At 42.8% G+C, this 22,988-nt stretch overlaps 1 protein-coding gene across 1 annotated transcript; it reads left to right on the top strand.

Annotated features, from left to right (window-relative positions):
* The first annotated feature begins 2,007 nt into the window (after positions 1 to 2,007).
* Positions 2,008 to 22,690, top strand: LOC128414204 (pancreatic lipase-related protein 2-like). Its single transcript, XM_053389092.1, has 13 exons — positions 2,008 to 2,432; positions 6,026 to 6,074; positions 7,541 to 7,695; positions 9,029 to 9,154; positions 9,576 to 9,710; positions 10,822 to 10,951; positions 13,289 to 13,405; positions 13,488 to 13,610; positions 14,471 to 14,589; positions 15,799 to 15,928; positions 17,140 to 17,251; positions 21,423 to 21,590; positions 22,056 to 22,690. Exons 1-13 carry the CDS (start codon positions 2,430 to 2,432, stop codon positions 22,117 to 22,119), a joined length of 1,431 nt encoding a protein of 476 aa, XP_053245067.1. The 5' UTR covers positions 2,008 to 2,429; the 3' UTR covers positions 22,120 to 22,690.
* The last annotated feature ends 298 nt before the right edge of the window (positions 22,691 to 22,988 follow it).

Below are 22,988 nucleotides of genomic sequence, written 5' to 3'. Positions count from 1 at the left end.
ACCAATACCCGAAAAGTTGTGGCGATTTGCTACGAGGTCGGTGAAAAACCAAGAGGCTGTTGCCAGTTTGCCAAATGGATAAAAATTCCTACCAGGCCCCCAACCAGGGCAACCAACCAAAGTCCATAGCAAGGTCAAAAGCATAAATATGACCTAAAGGGAGGGTGGGCAGGTGATCCGACAACTCCAGGCAGCAGGGCACGGTGCTGCTGCGGCCGCTTGAATGTGGCTAAAACCCGCCCCCAAGCCAGCCCTATTGGCTGGATGATGGGCGCGGTGCGGCAGCCGGGAAACTGATGCAGTGGGCCGAATACGCCCCCCTGCCAATGCGGGAACCGGCTCCGGCTCACAACTCCTCCCCTCTGGTAGGAGGAGAGGCTTTCTTAGACAGCACCTCTCTAAACCAGCTCCTGAGGAAGCTGCCTTGACTTCAAGCCCCGCATTTACAGTGGAACCTCGGGTTGCAAACGTGATCCGTGCGGGAGGCATGTTCGCAACCCGCAGTGTTCGCAACCCACAGCACCGCATCTGCACATGCGCGGGTCACGATTTGGTGCTTCTGCACATGTGCAAAGTGTGATTTTAGTGCTTCTGCACATGTGTGATCGCCGAAACCTGGAAGTAACCAATTCCAGTACTTCCAAGTTTGGCGTGGTGCGCAACCCGAAAATGGGTAACCTGAAGCGTCTAGTACAGTGGTACCTCAGGTTACAATTTCAGAAATTATGGGGAGAATTTGGCACCCAGGAATTTTAGTGGTGATCCTTGCCCCCTGCAAACCCATAACAATATCATAAAGGTAAAGGGACCCCTGACCATTAGGTCCAGTCGTGACCGACTCTGGGGTTGCGGCGCTCATCTCACTTTATTGGCCGAGGGAGCCGGCGTACAGCTTCCGGGTCATGTGGCCAGCATGACTAAGTCACTTCTGGCGAACCAGAGCAGCGCACAGAAATGCTGTTTACCTTCCTGCTGGAGCGGTACCTATTTATCTACTTACACTTTGACGTGCTTTCAAACTGCTAGGTTGGCAGGAGCAGGGACCGAGCAACGGGAGCTCACCCCGTTGCGGGGATTCGAACCGCCAACCTTCTGATCGGCAAGTCCTAGGCTCTGTGGTTTAACCCACAGCGCCACCCGCGTCCCAAAGCATATCATAGTAGTCTTCATAACCCAAAGGAGATAAGGCACAAACAAATAAACATAATTTTAGAAAGAGAAAGCAATCAGGAAGTCCAGAGCTGTACTGATGCAGCAGGCACAATGTTCTCCATTTTGGAAATATTAACATACAATATGTAATAAATGGCCACCAACTCACAGAGAAAGCATCTGGTTTCTTTTTTCCCCTTCAGTATTGCTACACCATGAGTTATTTTCTCTGCAAGGGCTATTCACAGCCGAAATTATTTTTAAAGGACTAGGAAATTATGCAACCACATCTAGAAACATAGAAAGCTGTCTTATCTTCTTTGGTGATCGCTTGTAGCTGAGTAGGATTGTCTTCCATGAAAACAGTCTTAACAGTGAGTGAGTCTGTAAGTGACTGTGGAGGCCAGTTTTGGATCCACACGTCCTTCCACAGTGGGGACATAGGTTTCTGGGCAGAGTTGATCATTGTGAGGGTCTGCCAAATGTGCCTTCCTATTAGCTCGTTTCTCCTTTTCGCCCTGAGCTTGTTCAGCTTCAAAGTCCATGACACATTTGGTAAAGCCTGTTCTCCAATTGGAGTGCTAGCAGGACAGTGTCTTATACTGTCAAACTGTTGGCCCACCCAACCCAGGATGGTCTACACTGTGTGGCAGTCCAGGATTTGAGACAGGCCTTACCTGGAGAGGCTGGGGATTGAACCTGTTGCCTTCTGCAGGCAAAGCAGATGCTCATACCACTGAGCTACAGCCCTTCCCCATTAAAGTTTCAAAAGTAGCACAGGCCCTGGGTCCTAACTGGATAACTTTTTACTCATAGATGAAAAAGCATTAGGTAACTCCATATTTCTCATCCCCACAGTCTCATTCATCAATTTAAATACACATGTGACTTCAGGAAGTATCATACAAAATATTAGCTCCTCCTATGTCTGTTGCTGAAGTAAATGGTGAAACTTCAGAGGGAGTCGGTCCACAAACAATGAGTCAAAGATGACAGAGGCAGGAGGATGAAGCAAGCAGGAAGGAATAGCAGAAGCCCAAATATTACAAGCTGCCTGGCTGTTCCATGCATATAAAACTGCATGATTAGCATCCATAGAGGGAAAATACACTCCTACCAACTTGGATCTTCTCCAGGCATATCATTTCCGGAAGAATATTCTTTGTCACTTCTCTCTCTCTGCGATTCTTATGTGCACAGGAGATGGAATAGCACAGCAGCAGGAGAGAACCATCTGAAAGGGGATTTCACAGCATTTTTGAACTTCAGGCTTTAGAATGGTAAGTGAATGGTTATACATACTGATGTTCAGGGTAATTTATTTGATGTGGAAAAGACTATTTTCTGTAAAGAGAATGGAAATGCAACTGGGAAACTAGGTTTTATTATCCAGTCTTAATATGGAAAGACAACCAATGATATTTTAATAAATAGAAATAGAAATATCTTTATTGTCATTGCCCCCTCTCAGGGACAACGAAATTACTTGACTGCTCCATAAAAACACTAATTAAAACAATACAGTATAATACAGCAAGGAAGATTAGATGACTTTCAAAGTCCAGGCTTCCCATTCAGGGCTGAGATCGCTCTGGAGAAGAAGCTGTTCTTAATACAATGGTACCTCTAGTTACGGACTCAATCTGTTCCGGGGTGCCATTTGCACCCTGAAAAGTCCGTAACTAGAGCAGCGCTTCTAAGTGTGTGGCGCAATAGAACACTTCTGCACATGCGCAAAGCACGCAGAACATTTCTGCACGCGCACACATGGTGAAACCCGGAAGTATACACTTCTGGGTTTGCCGCGTTCACAAGCGGAAAAGATGCAACATGAACCTAGCGCAACACGAGGTATGACAGCAGTTTACTGCTGTAAACTGATCCAAAAGGAAATGCCAGAATTCCTAGCATTTGAAGGTTATATGGAAGACTATGTGGAAGACTAAGGCTATGTGGTGGTGAACTAATGACATCTCCACATTCATGTGCCTTCTGATTCATATCAAATATTTTGCAGTATGATTCTCACACCCACCCCATACTATGCTTCTTAATTGCTATCTTGGTTCAATTCCAAGAAGCACTGCCATAGTGTAGGAGGCCAGGAATGAGGATTAGGTATTTCATGTACTGCATTTGATACTACTGCCTGCCTTGGTTTACAAGTGCTTTGCTGGGTTTTACAAGCCCAAAGACTTTTGCCACACAAGAGGAGGGTTCCTTTCCATCATACAATACAATAAAAAATAAATTAAATATAAAAAGTAAAGAGCAAAGAAAATAAAAAGTCCTCCCTTCTCACAGGTGAATCTTAACTCTTATCCCACTCAGAACTCTCCCAGCTCTCACCTGGGAGCTTCCCTTTCTTCTTCCAACTTCCCAGTCTGAGATATCTTCCCTACCCTGCCTCTCACACATGTTCCTTTACCTTCATGTGTGTACAATCCCCTCAATGACCCAGAGTAGAGGACACCAAAACAATGAAAAAAGAAGAAAAAGAAGCAGGAATATAAAAATAATAAAATAAATAAATAATAATAATAATAATGGCGGCTAAAAGATTGGGGTTGAATCCTGACAAGACAGAAGTACTGTTTTTGGGGGACAGGGAGCGGGTGGGTGTGGGGGATTCCCTGGTCTTGAATGGGGTAACTGTGCCCCTGAAGGACCAGGTGCACAGCCTGGGAGTCATTTTGGACTTACAGCTGTCCATGGAGGCACAGGTCAAATCTGTGTCCAGGGAGCTGTTTACCAGCTCCATCTGGTACGTAGGCTGAGACCCTACCTGCCCGCGAACTGTCTCGCCAGAGTGGTGCATGCTCTGGTTATCTCACGCTTGGACTACTGCAATGCGCTCTACGTGGGGCTACCTTTGAAGGTGACCTGGAAACTGCAATTAATCCAGAATGCGGCAGCTAGACTGGTGACTGGGAGTGGCCGCCGGGATCACATAACACCGGTTCTGAGAGATCTGCATTGGCTCCCAGTACATTTCCGAGCACGATTCAAAGTGTTGGTGATGACCTTTAAAGCCCTAAACGGCCTCGGTCCTGTATACCTGAAGGAGCGTCTCCACCCCCATCGTTCAGCCCGGACACTGAGATCCAGCGCTGAGGGCCTTCTGGCGGTTCCCTCATTGTGAGAAGTGAGGCTACAGGGAACCAGACAGAGGGCCTTCTCGGTAGTGGCACCCACCCTGTGGAACGCCCTCTCATCAGATGTCAAAGAGATAAACAATTACCTGACATTCAGAAGACATCTTAAGGCAGCCCTGTTCAGGGAAGTTTTTAATATGTAACGCTGTACTGTTTTTAACACTTGATTGGGAGCCGCCCAGAGTGGCTGGGGAAACTCAGCCGGATGGGCGGGGTATAAATAATAAATTATTATTATTATTAATATTATAATAATAATTTATACCCCACCCATCTGGCTGGGTTTCCCCAGCCACTCTGGGTGCCTTCAGATGTCTTCTAAAAGTTTGGTAGTTATTTCTCTCTTTGACATCTGGTGGGGGGATGTTCCACAGGGCGGATGCCACTACCGAGAAGGCCCTCTGCCTGGTTCCCTGTAACTTGGGTTCTCACAGTGAAGGAACCGCCAGAAGGCCCTTGGCTCTGGGCCTCAGTGTCCAGGCAGAACGATTCTTCTTAAAGAAGAAAAAGGGAAAGAGGGAGAAATAAAAAGGGCTTCCAATTCTCTGTCAGTTATATACATATAAAGGTTATTCAAAGTATTCATTCCAGAATGAAATGCAGCTGTTCCTCGTTCTGCTAGGTGATATTTTCCCAGTCTCCAGATGCAGACATCTCAAGTTGGTTCACTTCCCCTTTCAAACAAAAAGTCTTAAAGGGCTTCTCCAATTATTATTATTGATAAGTGTCAAAAAGTCTGCCCCAGTCCAGCATAACAACTATACCTCCAAAAACTTCAAGATCCATTCCTCCATGTTGAAAAATAATATATCCTTCATCTTTAGTCACCCAGAAGTCTCTCTGCTGTGGTCTTTTATTAAAACAGTGATCCATAGCTAAAACAGTGATCCATAGCTGGACTGTTTTTGTTTTTTTAACTCCTTCCATTTTCACTTCTTTCATTCTTTTTTCAGGAATGTTGCCAGAGGCTTGGTAGCTTTTCCCTCTAAATTCACTCCAAATTGAGCACACAATGCTTTCTCTCTCAGCTCTTTCTCTACCAGCTCAGAATATTTCTTAATCTCTCCATCCGTGGTTTCATTGCACTCCTCTAACATCGTAACTCCACCCCTTGATTGGTTCACTCCTCTAGGCACCTGTGTGAAGGTCCTCTCCATTTCACCATCTAATGCCTCTAGCTTTAGCATTCCACTCTCCTGTTCTGGCAGTCCTTTATCAATATTATTCTCCAAAGGATATGTGTCTTCTTTAACCTCATCTTTTCTGGTCCATTTTCATTCACCATCTTGTCCAGTAATTGCCACATGATGCAAACAGTCCAACAGTGTTTTTGTCATACTAAGTATTCTTGGTATTATTAACAACTCACTCTCCACCTTAGGGACTTACAGTTTCCGCCTTAAAAGCTTGAGTCTCCCATCGAGGCAGGTTTTGTTTTTGTGTGTCACATATCTAAGGCCCAATGCATCCCTGTTATGTCTGCTACAGAGAAGAGAATAAACAGCACCCACAGTATTTCATGTCTAGCTGGGAAGGCTATAAGGTCATGGGGGAAGGGGACCTTGTACTGTGCTGATATTGGCTGCACTGTTAAGCAACTTGTTTCAGCAAATGAGTGGTTCTGGAATACTAAAACTGCCATTGCATAGATGTGTAACATCTATTGCATAACATATATATTTAACATTGCATAACATGTATATTTAAATTTATTGCAGATTCCTGTAGTTTGGATTGGTGCTTTCCTCCTCCTTGGCACAGCAGAAGGTGAGGCAATACTTTACACATTATGTATTTCAAGAGAACAATTTCATGATTAGACAAACTAAGCTAAAGCCTCTCCCAGTTTGCCACCAATTGGCATCAACATCCTTTTGACTGGCAGAGAACCAAAGACTGAAACTTTCTAGAAACTCACTTTGCAATTTGTGGCATGGCAATGTGACATTTAGGGGATGCGCCACAGCTCAGTGATAAAACGTCTGCTTTTCATGTGGAAGTTTCCAGATTCAATCCACTAAATTGCTAAAGCAGGACTGGAAAAGAGTCCCTTCCTGAAAACCTAGAGAGCCGCTGCCAGTCAGTGTAGTGAACTAGATGGACTGGAGGCAATACTTCTAAGATGTTTGACTGAAATTTAGTGACAACCAGGCTCTTTTGTTACAGTTCTGTGTGGACAACCTTTATTCCAGGATAGTAAACATATGGAGGAAGAATAGGCTTTTATGGTCAACCTCTACACATTTATTAGGCTTCTGCATAGAACCTATGCATGTACACATTTACAGCATCCAACCAGAGACATCCTTAAAATGATCTGTGGACACACATTTAAACATATGCATTCTTACAAGAGCAATGGGTCAAATGCAGACTATACTTAAGTAATGTCTAGCCTATCCCATTGATTTTAATGGGAATTAAGATATGGTTAACTTCTTTATAATTTATTTTAATTCAACAGTTTCTATATTGCTTAATTACAATTGTCTTTAAGTGGCACACAAGAAACTCAGTGCATAAAACTGTTGATTATGATTGGTTTTGGTTAATAAAAGAAGAATTTCCTGAATCCCTGTCTGGTAAGAGAGCTACAGCAGAGATTTAAAATCACAAAACTTCCAGCAAAGTAAAGATGAGAATGCAGGTAGCTAGACTTTTAAAATATCCCTTTTTAAGTTATTTACAAGGTTCCCCCTGTATTCCCCTTTAGCACAGAAAAGACCATGCAGATTGGAAAGTTTAAAAAAGTTTTTTACTTACAAACACTTCCAAAGGTCAGATTCATGTGCTTTTCCATACAGCAGCAAGAGAAGAGAGGCAGTAAAGCTTAGCTTCAAAACTGGTGGTAAAATGGTTCTAAACATGTGGTCTGGGCTTGGAGTGATTAGCCCAAATGTCTTCTCTGGTCAGATTCACATGGTGGAAGGGAGTGAATAAAGAAACTTGACTTCCTTCGTTCCGAGTTAAGCGGGCGTGACCTAGTTAAGTCTAGCAGAATAGTTTGATCTATGGTCTTAACCCTTTCATGCATTAACTAGAGCTAAGCATGTTGGATATATGAGGCTAATTTATACCACTAAAACTTAGGCAGTAGTCCTAACCACATTTACCTGTAAGTGTAGATCAATCTCACTATAATAATATGAGACATTTGTAATATGTGATGCTATAGGTGATACAATGTCTGGTGAATGCCATGTACTTAACAATTTGCCTTGCATGCTCTCTAGCCAATGAAGTCTGCTATAAAGATCTAGGTTGCTTTTCTGATAAGCCCCCTTGGTCAGGAATACCTGGGAGAAAGCTGTTTGGCTTACCAGCATCTCCTGAAAGCATGAATATATCTTTTTCGCTTTTCACTAGAGAGACTGGGAATCTTTCACAGGTGAGACAACATTTTTTAATTGTTTATTTAATATCTGTGTATGCCTGTATGTGTTAGGCTTGATCCTGTCTAATCAGACAATGGCATTCGCTAAGACAGAGGTTCTCAGCCTCCTTTTCTCACCATTTGTATAACAGCAACCATCTGACAGGGTTGCCATGCCTGTGAATGACAGAAACTATGAAGCTCTTTCCACATTGAAAATGGGATCTCAGGCATAGGCAAACTCGGCCCTCCAGATGTTTTGGGACTACAGTTCCCATCATCACTGACCACTGGTCCTGTTAGCTAGGGATTATGTGAGTTGTAGTCCCAAAACATCTGGAGGGCTGAGTTTGCCTATGCCTATGGTATATAATTGCTAATGAGGGATGGGAGAGACAGTCAATTCAGTTCTCATTTGAAAGTTAACTCACCTGTCACGCTTTCCAAAACAAATCACAAACTGAAATGCAGCTGTGCTTTGAAATTCACACTCCTCTGAATTTTGCAATGCAGTTCTCCAGCCAAGAATGTGCACAGAAGTGCATCTACTCATGTAAAGTGTGCACATAATTGCATATATTACTGAAAATAACATAGAAAATGCATCATAATAGGAGAAAATGCTTTGGAAAAATGTGTACTTTGGGCAAATTGCATACAAAAATGTGCCTATTAGGAGAAATTGGCACTAAAATGCTGAAGAAGTTTCATGATAACTTTTTTATATTAAAAAAATAGCTTGCAAATGTGGAAATATGGAGAGCTGAAGACTGGGAAAATGAGGAACTGATATAGACATATTCACTCATCCTGATGGAGAACTAATCATTACAGTGGTAACTTGGGTTAAGAACTTAATTCGTTCTGGAGGTCCGTTTTTAACCTGAAACTGTTCTTAACCTGAAGCACCACTTTAGCTAATGGGGCCTCCCACAGTTGCCGCGCTGCTGCTGCGCGATTTCTGTTCTCATCCTGAAGCAAAGTTCTTAACCCGAGGTACTATTTCTGGGTTAGCGGAGTCTGTAACCTGAAGCGTATGTAACCTGAAGTGTCTGTAACCCGAGGTACCACTGTATAGGAATTGAGATATATACGCTTGTAAAGCAGGCTAGAGATGAGCTAGCACTGAAATCTGTATTGCCAAGGAGCATATGAGGCACTTGAGGATTTGGAAAACCTCAGATTCTAGGATCTTTTCACAAGACATTAGTGCCAACAGTTGAAAAATCAAGCACAATTCTAGACAGTAGAACTTTGAGGATGTTGGTACCTGAGAATAAGTGAGAAAACATTCTTTGCTTTGAAGATCCTTAAAATAAATTAATTTTATATTTTAAATTCCCAACAGAAACTGTTATACACCGAAAACTCAACTGTACAAAATTCTTATTTCTCTCCATCGAGGAAAACTCGCTTTGTTATCCATGGATTTACCAGCACTGGAAAATATGGCTGGGTTGTGGAGATGTGCTTGGTATGAGATTTATCTTGACTAGTTTCCTTCTTCAGTTACAGAATCTAGGACATGGGGAACAGGTGAACATTATGCAAACACACAGGCTCACAATAATAACAATGGGAATCAGTAGGTCATTTTGCCTTCTTCAAACTCGGGGGATGCATTGGTTTGCAAGAGTCTTTGGTGTCTTGCTCTAAAATCACACCTTACTGTACAGTTGCTGTCTACTTGTTGTGCACTGTGACCTGGATTGTGTAGGCTAAACTGTGGAAGGTGGGGAGAAGACTAGCCCTGCTTCTGGGTATGAGATTGGACTACCTAGTTTTTGGATCCTTTGAAACTGGTGATCAAGTACATTTGAAAGAACCTCCAGTGTTTCTGATTGCATTAGCAACCTCTAACATATTACTTTTTCTGAAACATACATGTGATGCAGCTGCTGGTGAAGGTGGAGAACATAAACTGCATTGCTGTAGATTGGGAAGATGGTGCCAAATGTACCTACTTCACAGCCGCAAGCAACATTCGTGTTTTAGGGGCTGTAACAGCTTATCTTATCAACACTTTAGCAGTAAGTATGATGTTAACGTTTCAGAACCAGATACTATATCCTACCAAATCAGCTCTTTTAAAAAAATATATTTTATGTTTTTCTCTATGGGTATAGAAAATAAAAATGCATATAGTAGAAACATTATACATGCAAGAAGATTCTAAGCAGATAGCAGACCCAAGTATATTCAAATAAAATCCCAAATCTATTTTGTTATAGTAGCACCAACTTTCCCATATGAATTCAGCCAGGTCAAATGCAGGTGCACCTCATCTTACGTAAGAGTTCAGTTCCAGGGATTATGCATAGATGTGGAAAATGCATCTTGCCAAACCCTTGGATCCACCCCACAACTAGTCAGCCTGCCTTCTATAAGGGGGGAGGGAAAGAGAGGACCCTCAGCATTCCCACAGCCAGTGTGCTAAGTGGGCATTGTCCCACAAGCAAGGCTAAGAGCTTCAAAGCTCTTTCCACACAAGGACCGCTTGGAGTTACCCACTGTGAAAAGTGCTTTGAAGCTCTTGGCCTTGCCTCTTGGGGAAGGCCTGCTCACTGTGCTGGCTCTAGAAGTGTTAGGGATACTCTTGCAAGATCTTGCAGGAAGTCGAATTGTTCCATGGAGTCTCAAGAGAACAACCCTACCAGTCCACCTTCAACTGTGTATAGCCGAAATTGTGCAAGTCAAATGTACTTGAGATGAGGTATTACTGCATGCTATAAATGGATACCAACTTTGTATGTAGCGTCCTAGATTTCATTCCGTTCCCACTTTATACCCTTTTACGTAATTTTTGCATTCATTTTTTCACATTCTGTTTTTATTGCACTGCCAACAAGTTGCACATACTGTACAGTTTTATTCATCTTTTGAAGCAAGGGCGGTATGTCTCGTTTCACTGCTTGAAGCAAAACAGGAAGTGCCCCCCACCTTGCTTCTGCTGCCCCTGCCGAAGAATCCTTAACTTATCCAGTTCACTCAGTGCAGCCAGTGTGAATATAAGCCCTGAGTCCATGTCAATTGCATTACAGTGCTTGTGCAAAACTCTTTGCTGCATTAATGTAAGAATGATGTCTCCTTTACTGATCATTTAAGCTTATATATTCCCCACCCCCATTCTTGAATCACTAGAAAGTGTATCACTATTGTCCATCCAAGATCCACCTCATTGGTCATAGTCTTGGTGCTCACACTGCTGGAGAAGTAGGAAGACGACTTCGAGGCACTGACAGACAATTTTCAGGCATTGGCAGAATAACTGGTATGAATTCCTATGAAACTGCATTTTAATCTGTGTTGTGTATACACCATACATTTAAAGCACATTTTCCCCAAAGAATCCTAGGAACTGTATTTTAATCCCACAGAGCTACAGTTCCAAGCACCCATAGCAAACTACAAATCCCAGGATTCTGTTTGGGGGACAAGGGATGTGCTTTAAATGGATGGTGTGAATGCCTCATGAGAAAGCTTAATTGGTGAAAGGTCAGTGGGAAAATGTGGGATCTCATCTGATTGATAAAGGCCAACCAGATGCTTACCTATGGCCAAGCTCGTTCAGATGCAACATCACTAGGAAATGCTGGAAGTATAAGGACCATTGATAAAAATGCACAGTAACACAATTGCAAGGCAAAGCTTTACATCATATCAGTATAGCTGACTGAAAAAGATGTCCTACATTCTGCATTTCAGCTTTCTCACCACATTCCAGCCATGCAGAAGATTGGCAAAAGAAGGTGGGAGTGAAAAGAAAGGAGCTAGGAACAGGGAGTAGATGTGCTTTATCCTGATTTTTAGGACAAAAGATACTGGGTGGGCAAGGAGGTTTCTATAGTTTCATGTGATAGCAGCATCTTCATTTTGAGCCTTGTTTACTGTGTCAGCATAATGGCCTGGTGTAGATGTTACTGTTGAAGAAATTTAAAAGGGGTTCCTAGACCGGAGGTAGCGCTTCCAGAAACCCAAAGAAAAGGGTGCAGGCTGCATGTGAAAATACAGGCCTTCATTGAAATAAAAATGTTCACAGGGACAGCCGAAAAAATAAAGAGGCTATGAAGTGACATACAGGAACATGAACTCTTATACACTTCTATGCTAGCCTGTGATTACAAACAGCCAATCAAAGGATTAGAACAACTTTCCCATAGCAATTACAATCCATAGTCATCATTCTAAATCAATCAGAGATCCTTAGCTAACCTACCCCAACCTTCTCATTACTGTATAATAATATGTCATTAAACATTGCCATCCTTCAAGAACTAATTTAATTAATTTCTGATTAATTGAACTATTCTTTACCTTTCTACAAACATCTGTTATTAATAATCTATTATTAATATATCCTTTCTCTATGTTAACTTAAAATTAAATGATACTGTTTCACCTAGCCAATCTCCTTTCATCTATTCTCAATTTCCATCCTTTCATATTCGGATACAGAATTTTCTTAATCTCCACTTAAAACAATCTGTTTGTTTTTTTTCTACTAGGAGGAGTTGGTGAGGGTTCATATACGGTTTGCTACAGAGCACTGCTAATATGTCTGCTCACGTTTTCCAGTGGGTGGTGTTGCATCCAGGCATCCAGGCTGCTGCAGTGAACTGGCGGGGGGCAGAGATTGACCCCCCCTCGTGCCATCCCAACCACGTCACGGGCACTGGGTGGAGCCACACCCAGGGGTGGCCCTGCTGTCCAATCAGCACTGATAGGGGGTGTGGCCGTGAAAAACATAAACCACAGTACAGCCAGGGGCCTCTCCTCTCTCGCCCTTTGCCGAATCTCCCTACCCTCTCTTTTTTATGCTTTGCAATGACACAACCTTGCTATGGACAAATGTTGTCTGCAATACTGTTGGGATTGGGTAGGATTTTTTTCCACTTGGCAAATTGGCACCAGCCATTTGGTTTTCGCCTACCTTGTAGCTATCGTCACAACTTTGTGAGGTTAGGCATTGGGTAAGCCTTTGTTTGGATGGAGGGGAGGTTGTAGCCTCTACCTGCCCCTCCTCATTAAGGGTATCCGGGGGTGTGGATTCTTTCCGGTGCCTGGACGTGGGCTAGGGCCATGCCATGACCCCAATGGGGACCCCTCAGGCTGTCCATACTTGATGTAAGTCATAGGGCTCCCCCTATTGGTGGTTTACCCTTAGATGGACTCCCTTCAGATGGGCAGGAGTAGAGATATAGTCTGGCTATGCCCAAAGTCTAAGCCAAACCACTCACATCTGTAACCAATAAAGTTGTGGCCTATTTGAACCCATAAACCTAAATACTTATGTCCATGTGTTTATTAACCACTAGGGAAGTGTGGGTCACGGAGCCTTGGCACACAGCAAATATGGAGCTTTAACAAACCAAATAGAGTCCTAACACAGAGATAAAGGGAGACAGAAAAATCTCCTTCATTACCATTCCTAGTCAGGATGCAGAAGTGTCTCCCAAGCTTGGGATCTCAAATGTTGTTGGACTACAACCTCCATCAGCTCCAAGCAGCAAGGCTAATGGTCAGGGATTTGATGGGTTGAATTCTTGGACCCAGAAAAAAACAAAACAGGTTTGCTAATTCCTAACTGGATTATTTTATGTTTATTTAGGCTTGGATCCAGCTGGGATAGGTTTTGAAGGTTTCCCTGATATGGTCAGGCTGGATCCTTCTGATGCTCAATTTGTGGATGTCATACATACCAATGCTGGAAACTTTCCCACGATAGGTAACTGCCAAACACACATGAATTTTGTGCTGAAAGTTGAAGCATGGACCAAACCATTTATTGCCCTATGAATCTGTTTCAGGATTTGGTATGTTCAATGCCACTGGTGATCTTGACTTTTACCCCAATGGTGGAAGGGTTATGCCGGGATGTGATGATAAGAATACAACACTAGTTGAAACTGACTTTGAAGGCTTTGATACAGGTAAGCCTGTCTGCATTGTTTATAGCAGGGGCTGCCAAACTTTTTGGACCAGTCGGCATAGTTCAAGTTTTGAAAGTGTGCTGGGGGCACCCGTCACAAGTATGGCTGCTATGGGGAGAGTGTCATATCATAAAATTAGAGAGACAACCACCCTGACAACTTTATGTTTACCTTGGGAAGTCAGCTGTGTCCTACTGGTTCTAACTGTGGAGATCACATAATAATGATTACACACAGAGGTAACAACAACACCAAGAAGGTGGTCACATCACACACATTCTGATTTCACAGAAATCGCTTAGAAAGTACTTGCACATTTTGCACCATAACTTTTTTTCTAGGAGGGCTAGAGATTTGAAAGAAAGAAAGAAAGAAAGAAAGAAAGAAAGAAAGAAAGGTCAGAGTCCAAGGCAAAGGAACCAATGAAGGTGTTTGTGGGTACCATCTGCCCTGGTGAGCCCTGGTTTTTAGCATATACATGCAGAGTCTGCTTATATAGCAAGCTTATACCAGAAAGGGGGCAACTTGCTCCATTCCATGTGTGGCTTCTAATGTATATTTGTAATTTACTTTACTTGTGCTTTCTCTGCCATATTCTGTGGTTTATAGGAAACAACTCTGCATCCTGAGCTCTAGGATGGTGCTGTAGCATGCAAAATATGCTATTCTTACATAGAGCCTTGAATTTAGTAGACAAGATTTGATAAATAGAGCACAAAGACCATCCACCACACTTAAATGTTACATCCATATTTGTCCTGTATTGCATAATTTGTTGTTTGTTGTACCATGAGTGATGTTGGATGGGGTTGTAAAGCTCTTCACTGAGGCTTGCAGCTTTTCTTTTTTCTTTTTGGCAGAAATGGAGGGTGTTGGAAACTGTCACCACTCAAGAAGCCATGAGTACTATAGGTACAGCATTCTCTTTCCTGGAGGATTTCTTGCTTACCCATGTGAATCATATGAATCCTTCCAAGAGGTAAGCATGGTGGTCTAGTTTGATTAGATTATATCAGAATAGCAGGGCCAATGCCAGACCTGGCAAGGGAAACAGGACTTGGCACAGTGCCAATGAGGGGCCCTCCACCCCACTCTTCAACTAGGGCAGGGCCAAGCATGTACTACAGATCGATGAAATCAATAAGTATTCTGCATCTAAATTTTATTCCATAGAAGAATTGCATTTTCAAAGCTTTACTAGCAGAACTCAAGTTTCAAATATTAATCTTACAAAACTTTCTCACAGACTGAGCCCAGTGTGAGACTTGAGAACATATTTTACTAAAATGTAGTTAGGAATACAAAACACTCTGTCTCTCTTTCTCCTTCCTGCTACATGCTGAGCCAACGCCCAGAGAGAGAGAGACTACACATAGTTTTTGCACACACAAGCAATTTTATTAGCATATATAAACATTTGTAATGGTATCCAAACCTTGTGATTCAGTCACAACCTCAAGCTGCCTCACCCTGAGTGGAAAAAACACCAGTTCCATGGAAAAATACTGGCCATTTGCTTAAACATTCTTTACAGTAACTTGAATACAATGCATTTAAAATAGCCAACATTTTATGTAATATTAAACATAAACTTGCACAGACTCCATACACATCAAGGGTTAGGCACAAAGACTTTCAGAGCAGAATGTGAGTGTCAGGCAGCCTTGAATACCAACACCTCTCACTGTAGAAATTAAGGCAATTCAACTATCCCCATCCCATCAGTGCAAGGATTTCTGCTTGCACAACAGGACTTCCCCCTCCCTCTCAGATCTGCCCTGGAGAGTTGGGGGAACCACTAGAACAGAGTTAGGGAGTGTGCAGGTGGAGGAGAGGGGAGAATGATCCATTGTGTAAGCAGAAACCTTGTGTTGATGGAACAAGAAAGTTAGAAGTATGTTGGTTACAATCCCATGAATCAGCTGCACTCCAAACCTTGTTTACCAGGGATTAAGTTCCATTGACTTCAACCAGACTTGCTTTTGAATACTCAGGGTTAGGATTGCAGGTATTGAGTACTCCAGGTTAGTATGGGGGAAATTGCAGAACAAAAATAATAATTCATACCCCTCATAGTTTGAGACAATGAGGCGGAACAGCAACAAAAGATACTTGAACTGACACCATAACAAATGTTTGAATGGAAAAAAGCAAATTCTCTCTTGACCAATGCATAATTTTCTCCTAGGGAAATTGCTTTCCATGCCCCAGAGAAGGCTGTCCAATGATGGGCCACTATGCTGATCGGTTCCATAATAAACTGAGGAATAACAACCCAAAGTACTTTTTGGATACAGCACCTAAGAAGCCATTTACCAGTAAGTGCACAAATTAAAGTCAGTTCAGTACAGATACACATGGGTGTCATTGCCGTGAAATCTGTTGATATACAAGACTCTTTTCAGCAGTCCATGCAGTGATCACAGTTTTGGGAATCAAAACAGGACACATTGCTGTGACTTCCCCATTGTTTTCCATGCAGAGAAATGAACACGTTTTCAACTGGAATCATTTCCAAGTGCCAACACACTGCAGGGAGGATTGCTGTGGATTTTCTTATCCCAGGTGACCTTGTACAAAGCCCCAAGAATGTGTTTGAAGTTGCAAGGAACAGATTACAAAGTTCCTGGTCAATTTTCTCTCTCTCCAAGTGTGAAACCTTCGATAGGAAACATAGAAAGCTGCTTTATTCTGAGGCAGACCATTGGTCCATCTAACTCAGTACAGTCTTCACTAACTAGCTGTTGCTCTTCGGGGTTTCAGACAGAAATCCTACCTGGAGATGCCATGGATAGAACCTGGGACCTCCTGCATGCAAAGCACGTGTTCTGTCACTGAGCTACAGCATTTCAATGTGTGAAATGATTAAAGATCACATATCAACAAGCACAGGAAGCAATCACATATGCATGGATAATATTCACACATCTTCATGCTGCAATCCTAATTATGCATAACCAGGAAGCATATCTCTCTGACTTCATTGAGATTCATTTCTTAAACATAAAATTCCCATTCCTAATTAGGATTGTCTAATTGGGCAATGTTGATGATCGAGGTACAAATAAATGCTGTTTTTCATGGGCAAAATACATGGGGAAAGGCAATGAAATACTTCACACATTTGGGCACTGCACATTTTCCTTTTTTCCCTTTCTTTTTGCTAGTTTTAAAATTCAAGAGGGGGGATAACTGGGCCAAATATAGCACCAGCTTCTTAACAATTAAAGAAATTAAGCTCTTCCCACACTGCAGTGGATTTAAAATCATACACCTTTAAATTTATTTTAATAATCTAAGCTTCAAACCAACACAGCAACAGTGGCCTGGATCCAAATTTCAAGTAATGAAAGTCTTGTTCAACTCGCCTCTTCCCAAATTTCTTAAATTAAAGGCTTTTAAAGTAACCACGGTTGCTTTTTCATTTGCCTCAGGCATGAATGCTAAATGCATAGAATTCTTCCTCTCTATTTGCAGTTCTTGCTCTTCCTACTTTCATATCTTGATTTATTATATATTTATTGTGTAGGCTGGCTATATAATATATCGGTCAAGCTATCTGGAATGACAGGCGTGAAGGGAGAAATGGACATAGCTTTCCAAATGAAAGATGGAAAGACAAAAGAATACCAAATTGGGAGGTATGTTTTATGATATAGTGAAATAGCAGGTTTTGCAGTTTTGCTCATACATGAATCAATTAATCATCATTATACATGTTTATAAGTTATGTGCAGATATTTCACAAGTCAGCTGTTCTGTTTATATGCTGTGACGTTAATGTACACTTAGTTTCAGTTGCCTGTCACCAGGGCTGTCTTAAGCATATGCGGCGCCGGGGTGCAAAGATCCGCCCGGTGCCTAGTCAGAGGAATTGGCCACTCTCCAGGCACCCGGCTTGAGTTCCTTGTTGACCTCCCCGTCTGCGACTCCCGGCAAGATCAGGCGAGATCTCAATCGGCAATCCTCCTCTGACGTGAGAAGAACACACCACTCCTCCCCTCTTCCCTGCTATCCCCAGGGAGGGGAAAGAGACAGACAGAAATGTATTTACATGCCTTTATTTCTGTCTTTCCAGCAGTACAGAGAATCGTGTCTGCACTCTCTTAACACCAACAGCAGAGAGAAAAAACTCCTCCCCTGTACTTCCAGTACAGGTCAGATGACACTCTGAGCTAACATCCGGTGCTCAGAACAGTGAATAGACTGTTCCTTTGTTCCCACGGTACAGTCCCAAGCATCAACATCCTGTTTGGCTTTCCAGCCATCTGGAGCTCGCTGCTGCATTGCTCCTTTTTCATAACATCCTCCCCCAAAAGAATCAATGCGTGTAGCGGCGAGCAAAGCGTGATCCAGAGAAGAAAACAAACAGTTGTTATACACATAACACTCCCCTGTTGTTACAGTTCCACCCTTGGAACTCCTCGCCACTGGTTTCCCCAGTGTACCTCTCTGGTTGTCTGGCTTCCAAGGAATGAGTGCATCTGCATTACCTTGGCTAGCAACTCTCTGCTGTGTCTTTGTCTCTGACTTAGAAACAGCTCCAACCTGTCCTCGGTTGTGTACAACAGCAACACATGCAACAGCTAAGTTAGCAAACTCTTTTGAGTACCTCTTGGGTGGTACACCCTTTGTAACTCTCTCAGACCTTCGTATGAGGTGCTGATCTTCTCTGCTCACTGGTTTAGCCTCTGGATTCTGTTGAGAACCAGTACCAATGGTAAACAGTGGTTTATCCTTCACCTGTGAAGGTCTATCCATTGTGTGAGATTTCCTCTCAATGACTGTGTCAGCTGAGCTCTTTGAGCTACCACTGTCATCACTCTCAGTACCAGTAAAATCATCATCATCATCTGAATTGTCCTCTGTGGGAAATGTGTGTACTATCACTCTCTCCTGTTCAGGAGCACTCTCTAGAAATTTTGTGAGAATCACCTGACCAGATTCAGACAAAATTACTCTGTAGAGACCCTTTTCATATCCCACAAAAATGCCTCTGGCATTCTTTACTCCACTTGGAGCTTCTGTCCTCACATGAGACCCAAAAACCTTGAAATGGGCAACAGAAGGTTTTCTATGGAACAGTTTCTCAAAAGGAGAACTTCCCAACTCTTTTGAAACCTTTCTCAACCACGTATAACAATACGACATTAGCGACTCCGCCCAGTACTCATGTGGCAGATGTGAACTAAGCAATTGCGCATTCATCCCCTTTTGCAATTCTTTGTTCACCCGTACACAGACACCCCTGTTCCACGCTTCCGCTGAAACAGCAACCTTGTGTCTTATCCCTTTCTTCTGCAGGAACTCCTGAAAATCCTGTAAAAGAAAAATTTGCTTCTCATCTGTGAAAAGACAATCAATGTTAGCATCATGCATATTTTCAACCTTGTCATAAAACTCCTGAAACCTTTCTAAGGCTTCTTGTGGTTTCTCTAACACAGAGACAAAATTAGAGAAATGATCCACACACACAAGATAAAATCTTGCATTGCCTCTAGATGGTGCTAGAGGACCAATCACATCAGCATACACCCGCTGAAATGCTCTGTCGACCCTGGTCACCTTCTTGGCGTCCGTTTTGGTCACACCTGCGAGAGAAATCAAGTTAGACTCAGATGAATTACATTCCATGTAATCACTTTGTTCATAAGTCAACAAATACAGTCCATCTTTCTCTCTGGCAGAAAGATACAACTTTCCATCTTTGAAGATCTTGCAGCTCTCAGCATCATAGGACAGTTTCAGTCCTTTCTTTGCAATCTGTGAAACACTCAGCAGATTGAACTTCAATTCAGGAACCAAGTAAACATTGTTTATAGTCAAGTTCAGACTCTCAAGATACACAGTCCCTATCCCGGTCGCTTCCAGCTTCTGACCGTTGGCCTGTTTCACAGCGAAGCTTTGCTTCTTAAACGTTGAAAATAGTTCTCTGTGTGGGGACATATGAACGGTGCAACCCGTGTCGATTACAAACACGTTCTCAACATCTGGCGTGGTTCCTTTCGACATCAGAGCCTTTGCAGGTTTCACCGTAGACTTGGTATGACTTTTGCCTGATGCCTCAGGCTTTGCTGAGCGGCCCTTAGCTCCTTTTGGCTGGCGTGGCTTCTTACAGTTCCGCTGAAGATGCCCAGCCTGTCCACAATTGTAACATCGGACAACGTTCAAAGCTACAGCATTCTCTCCAGTAGCAACATCAATGGGGGAATTAGAACTCCGTTCCTCCCTCCCCCTGTCCTTTACTTCCAGTGCAGCAAGCCAGTCGTGTTCATTCAGAACAACGGCACACACTCTCTCCGTGGTCAAATCGTGGGCCGGTAGGGAACCAAGCTGACTGGCAACGGTTTTGTAAGTCCGATTTAGGCTGTTTATCATCATGAAGCAAAACACTTCCTCCTGTAGACAGAAATTGCGTTCCACCATCTGTTGGCGCAGATATTTCATCTCCGTCAGGTGCGCTTGAACATCTCCATCAGGCGCAAGCCTCAGATTGGTCAGCTTCTCAAAATACAGCAACGCTGAAGAACCAGCATCCCTCTGATGTGTTCTACGCAGCCTTTCCCAAATCTCTCGCGCATACTCTAAATTCTGAATATGCACCAATTGGCAATCTGAGACACACAGAATTATAGCCGTCCTGGCCTTTACATTCTGTGACTCCCAACCTCGCGTTGGTGCTGCAGGGATGGGGTTCTCAATCACCTCAAAGATCCTCTGATTCTGCAGCAGGGCCTTCATCTTTACAGACCAAGATGAATAATTGTCATTAGTCGGGGGAGGTGGATAAGGTAAACCTCCCCCCTTCTTGGCATCCATTTTGAATCCAAGTCTCAGCTCTCACTCTCGAGCCTGTTCCTTTGTTCCCACGGTACAGTCCCAAGCATCAACATCCTGTTTGGCTTTCCAGCCATCTGGAGCTCGCTGCTGCATTGCTCCTTTTTCGTAACAGGTTGCCCAGTCCCAGGCATGCAGGAGGGCGGAGCCATCCATCCGCCCCAGCATCTCACTGGCTCAGTTGCCCCCAAACTTGTGGTGCAGAGCCGCCCGCACCAGAAGAGTCTGCTGCAGCGCTCTGACCGACGGGTGGGCTCTTCCTCGGATTCTACTCTCGGGCCCCAGACTCTCGGCCTGGCATCCCTGAGAGCTTGACGCCTGGGTGCCCCGCGCCCTAGCACCTATGGGTAAGACGGCCCTGCCTGTCACAGTTAAATAATTGCAGGTATGACAGCCCACAGCCTGCTGGTGCTCTGAGGAATGTATAGGGCTGCTATGGATACCAACAATTTTTAACCTTAAACATGGAAGCTACTTTTACTCTTTTGACTGTGCCTCTCTCTTTCTCTGTATGTGTCTTTTGCTCCCCCTTTCTACTTCACTTAAAAGAAATCCTAAACAAAAACAGAAAGTTGTCAGATGTAGAGAGGAAGCTGCTTCAATTTAAACTTATCATATGATGCCTAAATAACACCAACAACTAAAACAATTAAATGATCAACCAGTCCTAACAATGGAGAACGGACAGCACTGTAAAAGTTCAGAGCAGATTTTATAACACCTTGATGCCCTCTTTTAGAAGTTGGTATGTAATAATAATGTGCAACAATTTCGTGGATTTATTGGGTGATCTTTAACAAGTCAGGCTTTCAGCCTCACCTGCTCATCCATCTTGAAATGTATGTACATGAGTGACATGAAATGTGAATGAGCAACAATAATTCTGCAGATTACCTGACTATTAAATTGACAATTGCAAAGCACAACTGTTATATTGATGCTCTCTAATGACTTTCATTGCTTGCCCATTTTCAGTGGCAGCCTTAACCAAGGGCAAACCTACTCAAAGCTCATCAGCGTCGAAATTAATCCTGTAAAAGCTTCAAGAGTTGAATTTATTTGGCATAAGAAGATCTTCACTTCATTCTGGGCTAAACTGGGAGCTGAAAGGGTGCGCCTAGTCCGTGGAAAGGATGGGCATGAGTAAGTATGGCTATTCTGAATGTTTTGATTTCATGATTTATACCATCAGGGGCAGGAGGTGTCGTAATCTGGGCAGCCCAGGACCTCCATGCAAACTGCCCTGGCTTGTGCCCTAGAGAGGTCACTTTGGTGCTGTGAATGCAGCAAAAACAATGCAGGAGGCAGAAATTACAAGTTACCAGTCCCTGCAGTCACAGCATCCACTGAGATTCTTCAGTAGTCAGGGCCAGAGCTCCCTATTCCTGCTTTAAAGACTACTTGGATGATTAACAATTCTGTTGGAACAAACCACAACTTTCCAGTTAAGAAAAGCATGTACATTCCTTAACTTACCAGTCTTATGCTCACACTTGGCTATCTCTGCTTCTTTTCAACATTCAGCGAAATATATTGAGGAGGGGCAAGAAAAACTTATTGGAAGTGAGAGATTTATTGACATGGGGGTTTCTGCCTTTTCTCTCCCAGATCTTTCTTTTGTGGCAGTGGGACAGCAACACATGGAGTTCCTCAAATACTTACACCTTGCTGAGCATTAAAAGGAAGCAGATTATGTATATGTAAACTACAAGAACATAGAACTGCTTTTTTCACTTGGCCACTGAAAGAGCTTGAAGGTTTGAAACATAGTTGTGCTTCTTTCTTAGTCTGCTCTGTGCAAAATCATGGTTTGTTTTTAAAACAAGAAGTCATTGTTATAATTTCTATCTGCTTTCTAAATACATGAAAATACTGTACACATAAAAAATGGATGTTTTGATGTATGCTGGGAGTTCATTCCAGATCCAGAATTGAATTGATTGAGTTGATATGTCCAAATGGTTGTGTGCATGTGTGTATTTATATGTGTATGTTTAGTAGGAATCTGTTGCTCACATTTCTACAGAGACATCCTATCTCACATTTTGAGCATCAAGTAGCACAGCATGATATGTACATAACAATAGCTGCTCCAGACTATATTGAACCCTCATGCAAAATATTGTATTTAGTGCTTCGTAGAGATGGTATATTATTGTCTGTTACAATAGCTGTGTGCCTTTTAGCTGAAGATCAGGGGTATGTATGCATTTTTTCTCAGGCTGATTAATGAATGGCTGCAACCCCCCCCCCCCACAATAAAGGAATTGCAACAACTGAGTAAAAATGTTGCTTGCTTTCTTATTTTAGTACCCGTGATAGAATCCCAAACTCTCTCTACAAAAGTCTATAAATGGTGAGAGAATTCCATCTGTCTGTCTGTCTGTCTGTCTGTCTGTCTGTCTGTCTGTCTATCTATCTATCTATCTATCTATCTATCTATCTATCTGCTTCCTTTATCCAGTAAATTTATAAACTAATTCCTCATAAAGAAAGAAATTGGTGTACATATCTGATTACACATGACTAAAAAACATGAGT

The sequence above is a fragment of the Podarcis raffonei genome, chromosome 5 (genome assembly GCF_027172205.1).
Source record: "Podarcis raffonei isolate rPodRaf1 chromosome 5, rPodRaf1.pri, whole genome shotgun sequence".
In the NCBI taxonomy this organism is placed as follows: Eukaryota; Metazoa; Chordata; class Lepidosauria; order Squamata; family Lacertidae; genus Podarcis; species Podarcis raffonei.
The sequence above is the reverse complement of the archived record's forward strand: the minus strand, read 5'-3'. Positions and strand labels throughout refer to the sequence as shown.